Consider the following 19,879-nt stretch of genomic DNA (forward strand, 5'->3'; position numbering starts at 1 on the left):
CGATTGACAGCCCTCATTTAAACTGTATCTACGCGCTGAAGTTAACAAACAAAAGTTGTGAATGTGTTTATTTATCTTTCTGTGTGTCTGCCAATCTCGATATGTGTCAGTCTTTTTGCTTTGTGATGTCTTGCAGCTCAGTCAATCAATAGAGTTCATGTTTTGCAAGCGTTCTGCTTTATTTGGATGTCTCTCTCTGTAGAACCATCTTGAAAAGTACAAGATAAGCTTTTGTGCTTTACCCCACCCCTCCCTCGCTCCTCACACACGTACAGACAGCAGATCAATAACAACCTCCTCCCCCTATCTTACATAATAAACACCAAGGCCTAAACAGCAAAACAGCCTCCATTCCACCTGTGTGGCCTGCAGCAATAGATTCTGTAGTCCCTTATGGGGAGACGAGGAGAGGAGGAGGGATGAGAGACCAAAAAGAAGAGGAGCTATACGGAAAATCACAAAAATATGAAGAGCAAAAAGAAGCATGACAGAGAGGGAGGCAGAGGGAGACTAGAGTGTTTCCCACTTGGTTCATATTTCAAAGCTCTGAAGGATGTTTTGGAGGAAAACTCCTATAAAATGCATCTTTTAATAAAGATGGGAAACCATTCTGACTGGGCAGAAGCACACACACATGAAGACACTTCCCCCACACATACACAAAGCTTTTAGCAATTAGATCTCTACCTTATATCTAATATGTTGTGCTAGTTTGAACTGACCACAGTCATAGTGACTGATGGAGTGGGAAACATGACCCAACCGACCTCTTAATGACCTCACCGACACAATTTACAGGCACATCAAAAGAGTTATATGAACTAGTGTGTGTGAGAACAAAAGAAGATGGGCTAGATGCACCTGCTGCTCTATTTTGTACGCACACACACCACTTTTCTCTTTCTCTCTCTCTCACACACACACACACAGGTGATTATTTTCTATCAGGAGACTCTCGCTGCTTCTCTATAGCTGCCACTTCTTCTGCTGTGAGAAGAAAACACTTAGGACTGATAGAGGGTTAGCATCAATCTGACGCACACACACACACACACACACACACACGCACACACCTGCCAGCAACACATACTGTATGCAGTCTGCACACATAGACAAGTAGGTAGACACACACAGATCTGTCCCTCCCATACACACAGACACTCACAGAGCGTAAAGTGTCAGATGGCTGTGGAAGTGTGGTGATTTGTTCCTCCTGACAGACAGGAAATAAGGGAGTCGACCAGGGACCTCACTTCCTCTTAGACCTGTCACCTGACTAACCTGACGTCTATCACACGCTCCCACACACACACACACACATCCACACTGTCTTCCCCTCCATCGCTTGCTCTCCTCCTCTAAAACTACTTGAATGTGGGATTAAATTTGTGTCTGTGGGCGATCGAAAGAACATATAACTGTGTACCCATGAGGTGCACACACACACACATAGAAAAGACACAAAGAAACACACGAATAGACAGTTTCTCTCTCTCTCTCTCTCTCTCTCTCTCTCTATAGCTGAAAAAGAAAAAAAAAAACATGGCAACGCAGAGTTTTCACAGACAGGTCCTAATGCTGTATTTAACTCCACACAATCAGCCTTCTGCACACACTAATCTTGACACCTGCCAGCACAACAGGGCAAATGATTAAACCATCATGTCTGTGGGCGAAGAAAAAACACATGTATAACTGTTGTGTAACAAGCAGTAAATTTACAATGTAAAGTACATCAGAATCCTCAGGTTGCATGCTGAAGCAATGGAGCGTGTTACAGTACGTCTGGTGTCAAACAGCCTCTAATACAAATTGCTTCACAACTGTTCTATAAAATATTGTTTTTCATGAGCCGCAAGTAAACGTTGCCAAATGAGACCAACAGTGGAAGATAATAAAAAAAATTGTAAAAACATAAGTTTCACATGAGTGCATGGTCTGAAATTAAGTTTTTTCACTGCCTGCCACTGTGGCAGGCATGAATCTTTTTGGGCTGCCACTCAGAAATGTTATCTGCCACTTTTGAAATCTATGTGCTAAATGAAGGAATAACATCTTAGATCTGATGTCCTTTAATGTTTGATATATTTTACACAAAAAACATTATATGCATGGTAAATTGCAGTGTTCGAATTACACCGTAGCTTTCGGGGGAGCCCTATTTTTCAGGGGTGAGAAGGTACTGTACACAGTACTGTACTGTACTTTGTTATTGTCATCTATAGTAGTTATAAAAACACACAATTCAAAAGATTAAGAAGTAATTGATTGTATTTTTATTGAAATATTTGCTTTGATTTAGATAATTCTTGGCATTAGTAGTTTTGATGATGTATTATAAGCTGCTTAGAGCTAGTGTTAGGAAGTTAAACAGGTCATAATTCCCTCCCTTATATCTATTTTATATTGCTGTGAAACAACTCCTATAAACAATTGGATTTATTCAAGTTTCTCGCCAAAAACTTAATTTTACGAGATTACATTTGAACGCATCATGATAAAGTGAGAATTTATCTTCCCCCAATACTCATTTCTACAGAGGGATAATGTACAGCGAGCCGATCATTGTTGTGAAATGACCCGACAGGGCGATACCAAACCCCTCCACTGACCCCGACGTCGCCTTGAAGGGGTTTATTTCATAACAATGACCCTCTAGCTGTACATTATCTTGCTTATTACACGGCTACTTACTTAAGAAATCAATAATTTGACACAAAAAACGGTCCTCCCATAGCAACGGTCTGCTATAAAGAGATAACAGACTGTAGAGCGCCATGATTGACCAATGAGAGTATTCAACAAAGCCGTGTAATAATGACAGATAACGTTAACTAGCTCTCCTCCTGTTGATTTTAACGCAGATTTGTTGTTCACAATGTAGTAGTAGCACCACGCTTTTGAAGGTTTTTTTGTCCACCATAGCTCCGGTCCCAAAAAAACTGAAGCATGATACTGCGTGCGTATGCGTCACTGTGCATGAGTAACTGTTGGAAAGCATCAATACAGAGGAATCAATAGTCACAGAGACATGAGATGCCAAGGAAACTAAGAACCTGTTCTCAACGGGAACCTGTTCTCAAAGGGAACCTATTCTCTATTCCCGTCCCCAGCATTTCCCCTGCCTACCAACAATTAACTCGCATTTGGCGGGTGCTAATTTCAGACCCTGCATGAGTGTGAGAGAGGTGGAAAAGTCACGGTAAGGTTGTGCAGCATGGACGATGATAATCAGTTAGACGAGGCTTCTCATTTACCCTCTCCTCATTACAACATGGTTACGCAAATTTCCACGACTGCTTTAACTGTTTGACACTGATGAGAGAGAAGGACTTTGTGTGCGTGCGTGTGTGTGTGTGCACATGTGTAAAGCTGCATGCTAGTCTATTTGATTTGGGTTTTGACATCACGCTCTGAACTCTCCCAGCCCACCATCCAAATGTCCTATCGGTGACCTCAATTCACTTAAGCATGCCCAGTGATCCAATCAGCATCAAGCTCTGGCTTAGTTGAGCCAATGACAAGTGTCATATCAAACCTAATCACACTGATAGATCCACTAAGTGGGTCAGCAAGTCTTTGCTTCGCCTAATTGAAGAAAACTTTCCAATTCATGGTAGGAAAGTAAACTTTAGTAAAAGCCCTGAAAAATTGTGACCCACAATTTATTTTTTAGACAAGAAAGACGTGCAATGATTTTACAGCTGGGATGCTCAAGCCACATTTTAATGCAATTACCTTGGGCAAGGTTAGCAATAATGACGACCAGCAGTATTTTTTCATTACACATGGGCTACTTATCGACCATTATCATTATCCACATTAGCAACTGGGACAAAATCATTCTCCACGTATTACAAACCTAATGGTCCATATCGCTGTTGTTATGTGAACCCCTTCCGACTTTGAACATGTTCATGTTTTAATGTAATTTTAAGTATTATGTGGTCCTCTGTGATTTGGGCTTCTAAAAATGTTTGAAAATCTGGATGAAACTCCATGGATGTCAAAATGACACAAGAGTATTTTCAGACAAACCTGAACAGTTGGCGAAGTATTGAGGTATTCTGGACTCTGTCTGTTAGTGATATAGAATATAATTTACATTTTGAAACACACTAAATGTGACCCATCCTTGACCCAAGTCAGAATATAAAGTCTAGAATGAGGCTCTCTGTGTATCCATGCTGGAAATGTGAATCAGTCAAACAGCTGTGGAGCAGAAGCCACTCAGTGACAGGGAGGCTGTGGGGTGGTGGTGGGGGATAAGTTATGAATAAAGAAGGGAGGGTAGAGAGGTGAGCAGATGAGAGGTGGAGGAAAGGGGGGAGGAGGAAAGGAATAGGAGGAGAGAGACAGTAAAATGCTGCCGTCACTTAAACTCTAAAATGAAAGATCGATGAGCTTATTTAAATGTGCTCCCAGAGACGAGAGTTGGCTCATATAAAGCTTCACATTTATGAGGAGGGGTGTGGGCATCGATTGACTGAGAGAAGACAGGGAGAGAGAGTGGGAGAGGGATAGAGGGGGAGGAGGGAGCGAGAGGGGCGGGGAGAGATCAGGAGGATCAACCTTGGCTCATGAATTTCATCCTTTTCCTCCTAAAATAAAACGTCCTAATAAATGCTGGGGATAGAGGGGTCGGAACCTGGAAAATCTACAGCCTTCGATTGGTCGCCTGGCACAGCTTATCAAATCAATAACCCCACCCCACTCCACCTCCACCACCATCCCGCATCTGTTTCACTAATTTCCAATTCCCCCCAGCACACACACATATACAAACACAACTTCTGCCAACCATACTGGGGTATAGGCATTTCGCAGCAGGTCGTCCCCCCCACCCCCCGCCCCTTGAGCCAAGACAGCTGGAAGGGTCTTGTCGTGTCTGTCGGTGTGGAATGGGGGAGTTTGTGGTAACTTGGGTGCTGAGACCTTGACATTACAAGGAGGACAAAAGGAGCTGACTCTGCAGCCACACCATCCCTCCGTCTCCCACCTCCTCCCAACACCTATAGGGAGGGAGGAAGAGGGAGAGTGTGACGACTGGGAAAAGAAGGGAGAGGAGAGCAACTTTTGACACACACAGAGGTGTTGTCATACCGTCATCATCGATTGAACTGCAGACACTGCTTTCGGAGTGACAAGCGCGGTGCGCCGCATTCCCTCTCTAACCCCCCCCCACCACTCCATTTCTTATTCTCACCCCCTTTCCCTGCCACTCCCTCCTTCTCCTCTTCACCACGCTGCCTCCCTCCTCCTGACTTTCTCTCCCTTCTCTACCTTCCTGCACTTAAACAGCACACATATTCTCCATGCGTTCACAAATAGCTCACCCCCACCTCTAACACACACACATATATATATGCACAGACATTCCTAAGTGGCCCCTCCTCCACATAACCCCAAAGTCTCAGCCTTACATTCAGCCCACCACGCCATCTGTGACCCAGAGAAAACTGTGTGCCGACACCAGCCTGACCTTTTCTGTGCTTTTGTTTTGGCACTTTGACACGATCCCAAGAGGTGCATGCATACATACGAAAGACACACACAGAAACACACCACAGTTTCTCTCCATCACTTTCTCTACAGCTGGAAAAAAAAAAAAAACATGGCAACACACAATTTTCACACACAGCTCCTGATGCTGCATTCAACAATTACTCCTCACAGTAAACCTTCTGCAACCACAAGTCACACACACACTAATCTGGACACCTGCCAGCACAACATAAATGATTACACTATGTGTTTGTGCCAAATCAAGCGCTGTAGTTAAGCAGGTCATTGACTAAGAGGGGGATTATCAATGCATGGAAAACTGTAACACCCCTCCCAAACATATCCTCAATACCTTAATCCCACAATCATCATCCTGCAATTTATGCATTGCAACAATAACAATAATTTACACATGCAGTGTAGTGGGTGCCTCCCCCCCACAGACAATCAACCTGACTTCATTTACAGTAAAACATTGTTGCTGGCCTAATAAAAAACACCCCCATCTGTATTACCCTCCCTCAGGGACACATCCCAACCAATAGGCAAACTGTTATACTTGTTCTAATAAATCACATCCTTGTTTCCAGTGTAGGAGTCCCCCTGTTCACCATGGTCCCAGTGACAAATGAGTCTGTCAGCAAGTGTTTTCACACCATACACTTTGTTCAATGCCACCCTTTAAAAACACCTACAGAGTATGAATGGATTTAAATATCAATATAAATAATCTTCAAAGGTCCCATATTATAAAAAAGTGTGATTTTCATGTTTTTTTTATTATAAAGCAGGCTTAAGTCCTATATAATTACTGTAAAAGTATCGAAACACTCAATCCACAGGGAAATACACACAGACCGTATTAAGAAACTCTGCATTTGAAACAAGCTGTCAGGATTTCTGCCCATTCGTGATGTCACGAATATACAATATTTAGACCCTTGACACAATTTTAAACGTAAACAATCTAAATGTGTCCCAGTTTATTTCCTGGTTGCAGTGTATGTGAATGTCATCAACTGACAGGAAGTACACATGGACCCAAGCTGTTGTCTAGCAACGCAATTCTGTTGCAATTCCGTCAAAATGTGCTAAAACGGAGCGTTTCAGACAGACGTAAATACAGGCATATTCAGGCAGACAGTATGAGGAAAATAAAGGTTTTTTTTTAACATTACAGCATGTAAACATGTTCTAGTAGTGACACAAAATACAAGTATGAACCTGAAAATGAGCACGATATGGGACCTTTAATGCATCATCTGACATTTGAACCCAGGACTCCTGGGAGTAAAAAAGCTCTTACCTTGTCCGTGCAACATGTGGCAGCTGCTGGCGAGAAGGAGCAGGAGAAAAAGAGGTGGACACCGGCTCCCACTCCCACTCCGGGCCGTCCCCATGATGCCCATCACCTTCTCCCGGTTCCCTGCTGCTGCGGGTCCCTCCACACGCTCCGGGGACCCCTCAGGGCAGCAAATTCCCCGTTTCATCATGCAGGGAAAAAGAGGGAACCACCAGTGTCCGTGTCCGCTTGTGTGCTCTTCTTCTTCTGCTGCTGCTGCTGCAACTCTCTCGGATGGGAACAAGTCCGAGCAGCCGGTGAAAGCGAAGCGAAAGCTCGGAGCTCCGGGAGTTCACCGCTGTCACTGCCGACAAAAGCTCCCCCAGCTCCGGGGTTCAAAACTCAGCAGGCAGCGGGAGGAGGAGGAGGAGGAGGAGGAAAGGAGTGAAAGGAGGGAGCAGAAAGACTTTCCCTCACTATAGTGTCTGTCTTTTTACGGTGTAACGGCGCGATAATCTCTAATCTCTGCTGTGGCGGAGTCACACTGCATCCTGCGATACCTCATTTTCATTTGGATTGATCCGAGCAAAAGGAATTAATACATTTGAGTGTATGTGTGTGTGTTTTTTTTAGACTTATCGGCTTATTCTCTACTGCTGCTGCTGCTATCGACCTCAAATCCAAGCTTGTTTTTGATGATGTCTTCACCGGGGATTTGTCGGTTGTATTAACAGAGAAGCGATAAAACACGTCAATTATCCATCCATGCTTTCCCTTGTCTGTTCTAATATGAATCCAGTAACGTAGTAATGCTTTTTGAAGTGCAAACTAACTGTACAGAGAGTATAGTGGTGATGGAGAAGCTGTTATCTGAAGTTAAGAGATCCTAATTGTCGGTTTAACCCGCGGGTTGAATTCTCCACCTCACTCTCTCCCAGACTTGGTGCTCTTCTCTCGGATACCAGAGACGGTAACTTGCCGTAATGCGCCGCCGGGGTTTCGGATTACACGGAAAAAAAATGACACAACAGGTTAGCAAAAAAAAACAAAAGAAAAAAAACAAGTTTCTCAGCAACAAACTGAGAGTTTTTATCTTCGTCTCTTTGTCTGTAACTTACATACAGAAGAAGAGGAGTTAGTTAGTTCAAGCCAGAAAGAAGTAACAGTCGTCGGTTTGAAACTAACGGCCGTTACAGAGACGTTACTCTCACCGCTGCTGCTGCTGCTGCTGTTACTGCGACACTGGAGCCTTTTCGCTTGTTTTATCCAGTCTTCAACGGTCCTCCACAGCCGTCCACTCGGGTTAATTCACGTAACGTTTTCCCTTTATACTCACGGGAGTTTTTAGCTACAGTTAGCAGCGTTTTATCCGTTTTTCCTCCGTTCTCTTGACACCCTGTTGAAGCTCTTTGGGAGCCGACTGAGGCGATGCGTCTCCCTCAACTGAACACCTGCCACCCTCCTCCACCACACTCAGAGGAGAGAGAGAGAGAGAGAGAGATGGCTCTTGTTTCGCCCTATTCAACTGCAGTCTTTTCTCTGAAAGCAAACAAGCCAATATATATAAAAAGTATGTACTTTTTTCCACTAATATCCCCGTTTTTCGTGCTCAACCTCTTCCTTTTTTAATCTCTCCCTCGATCTTCTATCCCAAACTCAAACAACTAAACTTCCATTCACTATCATCCGTAGTCTCTGATTGGTCGAGCCGAGTGCTCCCGCTGTTCCTATTGGTCAGTCTGAGTTTAAGTGGGCGGGGCCAAATGCCAGCACTGAGAGAAGAACCCCCCCCCCCCCCCACACACACACACACACACACACACACACACAGTGTCTGGATGAATTATTTTTTCCTGGATGAATTATTATTTTTTTTTCCTACATATTTTTCCTCTCAAAATAGATCATTTGTTTATTTGTTTATTTGTTTATTTGTTTATTTGTTTATTTGTTTTGCACAATTTAAGACTATACAAAATAACAAAAATGAATAATATACAGTGCAGGAAGAGGCAAAAAACCCACTGGGCTTATCTGAAGCCTCCACCTAGAGACAAGATTAATATAAATAAATAATATGACTAGATAACCAGCCATTTAACTGTTTAATTGTACGATTGATACTGTGAAGCTGTATATTGATTTTGGCCCTGTAAGAAAGGGAAAAGTTAACAGATAACGGGTGGGCGTGTGGGGTATGTTATGTTTGTTAAAGTAAATCCTGTATTAAATATATTGCATAATATTGCTGATGTTTGTATAACAAAAAAAACAATAAAGACATTGTTAAAAAAAAAAAAAATAGATAACCAGTCAACAATTCATAGTATTAAAGGGACTGTTTGTAACTTTTTACACGTATAAATCTACCGTGTGGCCGGAGTCTCTGCTCCTCTGCCTGCTTGCCTTCAGTCACACACCGCGCGCGTTCTCATTGTCTCGCTCCACCTCTACACGTGCATGCGCGCTCACTCCACACTGCAGAAGAGTTAGTAGCTCTGAGAATATCGAGTGAATGTACTGTGGATGTTTGTGCAGAAATAACTGCTGCAGCTCCTCCAGACCAACAGAGGTTTTCCGTGTCTTGTGAAGTGACGAGGCTCCGCACCGAGAAACGTTATTGTCTCCGACCGGGTGCCGGTGTCTCCCTGCGGGCTCAGTCAGGGAACAATAATGTTTCTCTTCCTGCTTTAGCCCCGGCACCGACCCGCTTTTCCTGCTTCAGCCCCGGAGGCTGAAGCAGGAAAAGCCAACATTAGTATCAGCAGTTATTCAATTTATACTTTTATTGTCTTGTGGAGTACTTTGAAACATCTGTTTTGAGAAGTGCTATATAAATAAATGTATTATTATTATTATATATCACTTAATAGAGAATTTGTGAGTCAAAGTAATTGGCTGGACTACAAAGAGAAGAATAATGCCTGGTGTTTTTCCACATTACTTACCGCAAATAACTTTTATTATGTTATTTTTACTGAAGAGGAACTCTCTGATACGCCACTGGTGGTCCAGCTACACACATGCTCCATTACAACATAACTGCCCAGAGCTACAGTATATCTCAGTAGCCTACTACTGATAACCTAGTTTCTTCCATGGTGAGGGTCATTAAATGGCACATTAATATTAAAGCCTACAACACAGTGACCTTATCTTTTATTGCCTCAATAAATCCTCAGAGGCAGACTTTTCCATCCTCTGAGTGGCCAAATAGTCTCCCCACGCCGTCTGGCTGTCCCCGGCACGTTCTCCTCAAGCACCTTCACCTCAGCTCATCCATTTATCTTTCCATCCAGTCTCATTTGGCAACTGGCTTGCAACTTTCTGTTTCAGTAATTTAAGTGGCTATGATGCGACTAGTTTCCATGAAAAGGTTCATGCCGCTCAGTCTGCAGTGCCAAACCTCAGAGGTTGCTCTGGATTCCACATTAAAACACCAAAATCCCCCATCTTCTAGTAACTATATTATAATTTATACAAATTAATGGGAAAAGCATCAATTCAAGAGTGGTTTAATGGAAGAAATGCAGATGCCTCATGTGAATGATATGCTATGGCCTTTCCAGTCACCAGGACACATATTTATCCAACTGCTAAAAGTTACAGTTTGGAGTAAGTGAAAGTAAAAATACCTCACTTTTACTCCTACTCGAAAACTTAAGGATAAAAGTTATTTATCAAAACTTAAAAAGTCTCTTAAATGTAAGGAAACTCCTAGAGATCCTGTTGTAGTAATAAACATCATTGATTTGAACATTTCAGTAAATTTCTTATTTGGTAATACAGTATATAGAGAGCTACAGGGATGACGTATTTTTGAAGACCAACCAGGAAGTTAGCATCGTCCTGATTCCCTCGACAAAAAGCCAATGGGATTTTTCCATTGGGTTTTTGGATTATTGTTGAAAATAAGCTCTGTGTCAAACATTTATGACACTTACACGTTTTGTTCAGCAGAATAATCTCCACATATGAACACCACTTTTATGATTTCTTGAAGTGTGAATGCAATCACCAGAAGCTAACGTTAGGCTTTAAACGAACTACTAATGATGTAAAAAAAAATACCATTCCCTCTTATACAGCAAATTATTACTTTGTTGAATACTCGATTCTGATTGGTCAATCACAGCGTTCTGCGGTCTGTTATTTCTTAATAGCAGACCGTTGCTATGTATAACAGACCGTTGCTATGGGTACAGTTCTAATGTCGAACTCTGGTGGACCATTTTTGTGTCAAATTATTGATTTCGAGTAAGTTGCCATGTAATAAGCAGGATAATGTACAGCTAGCGGGTCATTGTTGTGAAATAAACCCCAACGGGGCAATGCGGCACTCCCTTACTCATATCGCAATTGCAATATCAGTTCTAATAATCAGAATTACATATTTTTTTCAAAATCGTGCAGCCCTAGTAAAGATATGTGAGAACAACACAAGCCCTGATTTTAACCCTGCTGACAATCTATGGGAGATTTTGGAGTGACAGTGAGGAACATCTTTTGGAAGAAAAGTAAAGTTCCTTGTATAAACTATGCCAAGGTGCATTGAAGCTGTTCTGACAGCTTGAGGTGACCTAGCACCTTAACTTTATGTTGGTTTTGTCACTCATCCGTATTTCTGTCACAAATGTAACCGAGAACTCGGTGTAGTGGCACCAGCAAGGCCTTTAATTGCTTTCCATATGTCAGACATCTGGTCTTCACCATATTTTGCTTGACTGCTCAATACCAAAAAACTCCCCTGTCAAACTCTGCATTTCCTCTGAGATGCTTTTCTTCACCTACAAGGTGCAAAACATTCAGCGACCTGTTCCTGCCCCTCTGCCCACCGAGTGGGCTTCGGCCTCCCCGTCGGCCCCTCAGTCACCTCCACCTATCTCCACACCAGGCAAGCAGCAACGTGTTTGGAGACAGTGACAGACTGCTCCTAAACTTTGGACGTCTGGCAGTTGCTATGATACCGTCACCATTTTCCCAATCTTCAAAGCTTGCTCAGACACAACTGTGGCTTTTGTCTTTTTTACAGAGCTACTTTCATTTGTTTGTAACCATGATGTTTTTTTTAAACAGCCTCCCGTCCCACTTTGTGTGCTGCCCTTGAGTTTGGGCAAGGTATTTTTGAAAAGGAATATATTATCAAGCTCTAAATATAATGATGCCCCTGCCTGGTCACCTCTGACCTCCACTTCTTCAAACTGTTTCTGGCTTCTTTCAAATTCCCAGCGCTCTTCTCCCGAACCTATTCTAATAAAGCTGTCTCATTTACTTTCCTCCAGTCTGTCCTGTTCCAATGGAGGCAGGTCATGGATATTGCAGTAATGTTATGTGAATGAATGTAAGCAGCATTTTAACACATTTAGCTGCAGGGAAGAATATTCTTCAGAACTGACCCGAATCATAAATTGAAAGACGGCTGGAAATTCATAAAGTAATATGTTCGAGGTAATAAGTTGTCCATATTTTACCCTCTGGTGTATCAGGCTGTATCAGAAAAGTAGATTTTGAAGGAAAGTTTAAAATACTATTCAGTTATTCGTATTAAATAGCCTACCATTTATCCACTCTGTCCTTTAACTAAGTACAAAAAGAAACAACTCACCCACAGCTAAAAACCACAGAACCAAGACGTACTGATGTACTGCCAGGGTTAACTCTAGAGATAATGAATAGGATGCTCATATTTTAGGGTGATACAGTCACACGTGTCTCATATTAAAAAGATTAACATTTTCACCGAAATCTATCAGACTGGAGATGTGTTTTCACTAAATATATTCACTGTATTCATTGTTTTTAATGGAGAAATACATTTAATTAATTCATCTACTTAATTTTTTTATTTTTATAGGGATAAATACACAGTACAGACCAGTGCCAGTATAGACTTCTTCTTTCAGCAGTCGCCCCCTGCTGAAAGAATGCAAGTTTAAGGCACTTCCGCATTGGCTTCACTTGTCAGACCCCGGAGTTGCCCACTGATGGGTTCAAGAAGTTTCAAATGACTTAAATATGAAAAGATCATTTGAATGCATGAATGTATTTGCAGCATAGAACCGTAAAACAAACTCTGATGAGTCTAAATGTTTGTAAATTCGCTTCTGCAAACTCGCTTTGTACCATTATTAAACTTAACATTTAATGTTGACATGTGGCACATAAAACAAATTTAAAAAATACAATAAAATACTTACCTGTGACAAAATATTCTAAACTCAAGATTCACTCGCTAGGTTTTTCCAGAGCTTTCAACTGACTCTCCTAGCCTTCTATAGCAACTGGAGCTGAGACAGGGATATATATACAGTATACGACTACCTGTTATCACATGACCAGAGTTCATTGCTTAGGTCTAGAGAACTCTGGCTCTAGAAAACTTAGTAAGTGAACCTTAAGTTTAGAATATTTCATGTGTTCCCAAGGTCAAGATTGATCCTCCATTCTCAAATGAAATCCTTGTTATCTTTACCCATCACCCTTAACAAGAACTCACGAGAGAACACATAAACCTTTGATAGTAAAATAAATGCCAGAAAATGTCAGATTTAATAAAACAAAATGTTTTAAGTGAAACTCGCAGTGGCTTGAAATCAAGCATTAATTTTGCATAACATTATTGAGTTTATTTTGCAATGGTTCTTATTAGTCATTCAAGTCACGCGCCCACATGCACACACGCGCACACGCACGCACACACACACATACACACACAGCAGGTTATCTGGTTCTAATACACAGACTGACTGAGTGCTCACAGGTTGCAACTCTGAAGCCAATTTAGCTTCCAATTACCTGTGTATCCAGTACAATTACCACTGCATTTTCTACCCGCAATCCATCTATTGCTCGCTATCACCAAAGCATCCTGTTATGGCTTCTCACCCAGAGAGAGACACATATAATTACAAACACACACACACACACACACAGACATTTGAACACACAGTATTCATTCTGTAAGTGCACCTCAGATGAATATCTAACCTGACATGTGCATGGACATCTATCTCAAAGCTTCTGTCTACATCTGTTAGACAAATATCTGTCCTCACAGTCTGTACTCTCCCTCCAACACAAACACACACACACACAAACACACACACACACACACACACTACTTGCCTAAACCTAACCTTACCCTAACCTTAAGGCCCTGACACACCAAGCTGATGGTCGGCCGTCGGTGAGCGTCTTTCAGCCTAGTTTTTGTGATGTGTCCCGCACCATCGGCTCTAGTCTGCCCGTGTTGGAGTTTTTTTCGGCCGATTCAGCATGTTGAATCAGCGTCGGAGCTTGTCAGTGAGAGAAATCACTCTGATTGGCTGTTCAGCTTAAACGAATCAGTGCACGAGAAGAGAAACAGACATGAGTAAAGCAAGTAAAGTCAAGAGGAAAAACACAGAAGGCTCTTCTCATTTTTCATCTTCATCTCATCTGAACATTCCAATACACGGATATTTTCACAACGACAAGACCATCTTGAATGAAGCTAAGTGGTGAGCGAGAGTGGTGTGTAAATGGTCGGCAGACGCCGCTTTTTTTTCATGTATGTATCATAACAACGGCTTGTATATCCGCAGTCCTCGGTCTTCCGGTTTCCCTTTTTGAATGACAAATACAGACTACCGCCGCCTGCTTGTGTGGAGAGTTATTTCATCTCACGCAGGCGCAGAACATACGTGGTAGTTGGCTGACGGCTGTAGTCTTTGTGGTGTATTCGAGGGCAACTTTTTGGCAGACAAAGGCGACGTGAGGTGACTCAACAGGGGGCCATCGTCGCTGCTAGTTCTCTGATGTTGGGTTGGTGTGTTTGGGGCTTAAACCACGTCTTCAATCTAAAATGTAATGATTTACGTTATGGGGAAGTGTATTTTGGTGAATCCCCACAATGTGACTGTATAAACAGATTTATGTCCCCACAACATGAGTAATACACATCCACACACACACAAAGTACCCCCCGCTCTCTCTTCACACACACTCACAGTGCAGCAGCGAGATGACCTCGGCAGAGGTCTCTGTGATCGGGCTGAACGATGACACCAATCTGTGTTATCCTTGCAGAGGCAAACATTGGGACTGTGCCCTGTCTCTTTAACACCTGTTTGACTAGGCTAATGACTTCTGTCCCGGTAATCAACACAATGGTGCTTGCACACATACACACACACACACACACACAGGCGCATGCAAAGCTAATGAGCGGCTTCCTGCAGCTTGAGCTGTCATCGTGGTGGAGGGAGATAATGTCAATATTAACTGACCTGTCATAGCGGTGGAGTGCTGGGAGGATGCACACAATAGGAAAGTGGTTGCAGACAGAGAGAGGCAGATTTTAAAGCATAGCTGTGGGACATTGACTAACAGCATCAATTGCTTATTCTCGCTGCTTTTAGAAGTCTTGTTCCCAACAGCACAATGGCTGTTTTTTTTTTGTAAACTGCTCTTTCACCATCATGTAATTGCCGCAGGCTGCTGGATATGAATCAAGCTTCAACACAGCATGTGTGCCACACCTAGTCAGAGTGCGCAGTCCCCATCAATACCACATATAACCTCTGTTTCGTATAGAAATACAAAGGGACAATATGACGTCTCTGTGTCGAGGCTTTGGTTGTCGCCATGGTGTGATGTCAAGGCCACGCGGAGCGTAGAACTGCTCCTTTGCTGTGAAAAGAGCTCAGTGTGAGCGTGGTGCTATTGCACGCATTTGTGCACAGGAATTATCCCGTCTCTTTCCTGACCTCGATAGTATGCCTCCTCTTGTTTCTGAGAAAAATAATTACAGAGAAAGACACAACATTAAAAGCTACTAAACGGAATGAATAGAAGTCTACTTTTCTAATCGAACACGCTTACAATGGCTTCACTGGATGTTAGTGGGACTCTCTTTGTGTTTGTGTGTGAGACTTTGTGGTTTATTGTTTGGCTTCATTGTAGCCCAGGGTGATGCTGCATTCTTGCATTTCAGGCAGATGGAAACCTGATCCTCCAAAACCAGTGGCTCCACCTGTTATCCAAGCTATCTCCTGGGGCTAAAAGAGAGGGCGAGGGTGCACTGAGAAGAAAGAGCAGGAACGGGGGTGAGCCGAGGGTAGCGGGAAGCCTTTCATGTGAAAAAGGGAGCGAGTAAGGGAATGAAGAGGGAATTGTAAGGAGTTAGGTCACACCTGTAGCGGATTCAAAGAGACAGGGAGGGATTCGGGGATAAGTGTAACACCAGTGGGAGAAAGGGAGGATCGGCGTGGAGAGGGATCACTTTTTAGTGAGTCAAGCAGAGAGAAGGGGGTGTGAAAATCCCAGTCTAGGCTTTCATGGCCCTTTTATGGAAGGAGAATGCAGAAAAGTAAGTGAGAAAGCAGAAAGACCGAGACTATTGAAATAAGAAAAGGGAAATATAACCAATGATTTCAGGGTCATTATGTGGAATGGGCAGAGAGAAATACAAAACGAAAGGCTCCAGCTGCTCGCCAGTGGGTGAGTCTGTGGGTCTATGATTTGTTTTGTTTGTTTTACTTACTTTGTGTGTTTGTGTATGCTTGATCTCTTAGCTCCTGCCGTGTGTCATCCCTGCAGCAACAAAGCGGACAGTTGATCTGGAGCTCCGCCTTGTCTCACGCTGGCCAGCTCCTCGTGTGTCCGGGCCCTCGCAGCTTGTCCCCGAGAGCTGCGGAGCGGACTTCAGGGATGGCGCTCTGAAGCTCTTCCCATGAGCACCTGTAATCACACACAATTATCCAGCATCACACTGTGGAAGAGGAGGCACACTGTACATTATAACCAACACATAAAAGGAAAGCAAACATGAGGGGAACACAGAAACAGGGCTCAAACTGCTCCAAAAGTAAAAGGAGATGATTCAAAAACATAAACAACCACTTTAATGTGTGTTCATGCCTGTACTTGCATAAATAGGCATGTGTTCCTACGCACATTTACACACTGGGACGCCCAAAGGCACTCACTCCCGGCCTTTCCAGTCTACAGGGTGTGGACGGTGTTGCAGAGATCTCACAAACAACTGATGCCATGCCCGGAGGGAAACACACCACATGCTTTAATATTTCTTTTTCATCTCTCTCTTCCTGCTGCTCTTTACTCATCCTTATCCGAACCCACTTTCTTCTCCTACAACCAATTCCATCCCTTCACCTTATATACATTTTCCTCCTCCCTGTGGGGATGACCGTACTTGCCAACCCTCCCAATTTTCCGAGAGACTCCCGTTTTTCAATGCCCGGTTTCCTCCCGGGGTCACAATTCTCCCGTATTTCTCCCGATTTATGTCAATTTTTCACACCTTCTTTTCCTTTTCGTTATCTCAACCTGTTTCTGGTACTGTACAGCGTGTATAAGCCATATGTTTCCACCCGGACAGCAATAGAGCGACACCAAATATCTTTTTTCCCAGCGGAGGAGAGTTGCGCTCGCCACACATCACAGCATTATGGAACATGTCCACGGCGGCGTTTTTAATCGCGAGGGATCGCCTCGTTTCCCTGCATTGGACACTTGATGGGCTGCCACTAGACACAAGGCACTATGCACCTGATTGGACAAACTCTTTCCCTCGTGGGCTGCTGCTCCCAGCTTTCAAATCGGAACCAACATGTCGGCTCGTTTGGAAACTTTTTTCTCTTATATCACGAAAATAATTCAACGAAATGTGTTTCTGAAAACATTTTATGCGAGAAATAAGCCATGCAGTTGCGAAATCTGTCCTTATTTTTGCGTTGATCGACAACGCTTTGTTTAAATGTTTCTCAAGAGTTTCCAGAGGCGGCGAGTTGCGTTGGACACTCGTGTTTTGCATAAAATAGCATAGGCTTCAACTTTATGCAAATGAGGAGCAGCCAACGTGACGCCCCGTCTCTTGAATCGCGCCGCCACACTACCAGAATGCATTGCACGGCTACTTACATAGGCAATGAATGTGAAGCAGGGAAATGACGGAGGCTGTGGACACGTACCATCACACCAAAGCCGTCGTGGTGGGCCACAAGCCATTGGAAATTACAGTTTCAGAGCGCAGTGGTGCCATTGTGTCTGTGGCCTTCAGTGAGTGAGAGAAGAGAAAAATGGAGAGTACCAAGAGAAAGAAATACTCAAGTAAGGTCAAAAAATTAAGGAATGAATGAATTAAAACTGCTGAATATCAGCTTGTTTATACCACAGAATCACACAAGTTCACGCCAGAGGGGCGAATTATTCAGTTTTATTTCCTGAGATTTGAAATTACAATTAAAACTATGCCTATTTAACCAAAAATGCTGTTGCAGTGTATTTATTATTTATTTATTTTCTGGGGGACAAAATAAAGAGACAAAATAAAGACATTCACCCCCATTCATTGGTTTGGAAAAAGTTTCAAGGTTGCAAAGTATGGGGATGACAATCATAGAAAACTCTTAATTTTTCCCCATTTTATTCCTTACATTTCTTGCTTCTCCCCTCTTATCTCCGATACATTTGTCTTACATGATGATATTAAAACGTTGATATAGTTTTAAAGCAGCATAACATATGGCACACATGTGTGCACAGACAGGCACATGCTTAATGAGCATGATGCAACATATAGAGTATGTGAGGTGTGAAAACTGAAGCATGTAAGCGTTCCTTTCGTGATTTAAAAATACCTTTACCGGCTTTATCCTCGCTGTAGGGTGCTTGCAGAAGAATACACATCAAAAAACACCTCGGGATAGAAACACAATACAATACCACAAAGACAAAATGTGTCCTTGTGTCAGGAATAAATTGTCGCTATCGATGAGGAGGATTAAGGAAAACTTTTTCTAAGGTCAAATCAGAGTAGTTTAGTTGTTTTTGGTTTCTCAAAACGAGGATTTTGAATTCAGAACAGAGATAACTGGGATCAGACAGAAAGTTCCTCAGTGTCCTGACCTTTAATAGCTGATCCAGGCCCATCAGTTTCACAGCTATTAATTTGCTTAGTGTTAATTACTGTGCAGGGCACGCTTTCCTGAGACCGGATCATTATATCGCTTCATTTTTTGTTTGGCTCCAGTCAATACGTTGCCGCACAAACTAGAGCTCTGAGACACTCCAGTATCAAGTTTTACATCTGATCGATATGGATATTTGAATGTTAACAGAAGCTGACGGCGTCCAGTGAGGTTATTGGCAAGAGTGAGGCAGCCAAAAAAATACCAACCTGTAACTATTATTATAAAACTTTATCACTAAAATAAGATTTCAAAAAGTTGATGCTTTAATTAATAAAGAACAACTTCTGTTTGCACATAAAAAAATGTGGTTTCACAGAATGACAGAAAGAAAACATGCTTTAATTTAAATACGGTGTCTACTAACATCTATGATAGACTCCAAACAGTGTTAGAGGAGAATGTGAGTGTTTGTCTACACTTAAAGGAATACTCTGACATTTTAACTCACTTTCTGGCAGAGTTAAAAGAGACGATTCTGTACAGTGAATATGAAGCCAATGTGAGCAGCCGCTTAGCTTAGCTTTGCACTGACTCTGGTAACAGGGAAACCGCTAGCCTGTCTCCGTCCAACAGTTCCAAAATCCCCCTACTACCTCCTCTAAAGCTCACTAATTAACATATTATGTCTTGTTTGTTTATTCCGTACAAAAACCAAAGTGTTAAAACGGCAATTTGCAGTTTAAAGGGGGGTTATGTGCCAGACTATTTCTTGGCTTTGAGCAGTTGCCAGGCAACCAGCGGTGACTCCGGGAAGTTATTGGTCCCAGCCAAGAAATTATCCTGGACATAACTCACAGTAAAATGGCGAATTGTCCTTTTTGCAGGTTAATTTTTGTGCCAATTAATTTGTGCTCACGACTGAAATTTGAAATTTCCTTTGGTGAAAAAGTTCTCTGGGCTTGCCTAAGCACAAATGTGCTTAAAATGTGTGCACATGCGTTGATTCAATGTTTCACAATTCAGAAATCAGTTCAGCAACAGTATCCACCTGATATATTGTCAACTGTCCCAAATTCCTCATGACCACTATCCTCTGCACCGTCTCCACTCTCACTGTCAGGCAGTTCAACGAACATTTCTACCATATCCATTCCATCTTCTGATTGAAATAGTTCAA

At 42.6% G+C, this 19,879-nt stretch overlaps 1 protein-coding gene across 3 annotated transcripts in view; it reads right to left on the reverse strand.

The window, feature by feature from the left end:
- LOC119484813 (protein sidekick-1-like) overlaps positions 1–8,441 on the reverse strand; it is a 291,651-nt gene extending 283,210 nt beyond the window's left edge. For 2 of the 3 annotated variants that reach the window (XM_037763916.1, XM_037763915.1), the window contains exon 1: positions 6,812–8,441. In XM_037763916.1, the coding sequence (XP_037619844.1) occupies positions 6,812–6,998 (187 nt within the window). In that variant the 5' untranslated portion in view covers positions 6,999–8,441. The remainder of the gene's footprint in view (positions 1–6,811) is intronic. The other variant, XM_037763914.1, reaches the window with a different exon arrangement.
- Positions 8,442–19,879: the final 11,438 nt, after the last annotated feature.

This window comes from Sebastes umbrosus, chromosome 3 (assembly GCF_015220745.1).
Source record: "Sebastes umbrosus isolate fSebUmb1 chromosome 3, fSebUmb1.pri, whole genome shotgun sequence".
Taxonomy (NCBI): domain Eukaryota; kingdom Metazoa; phylum Chordata; class Actinopteri; order Perciformes; family Sebastidae; genus Sebastes; species Sebastes umbrosus.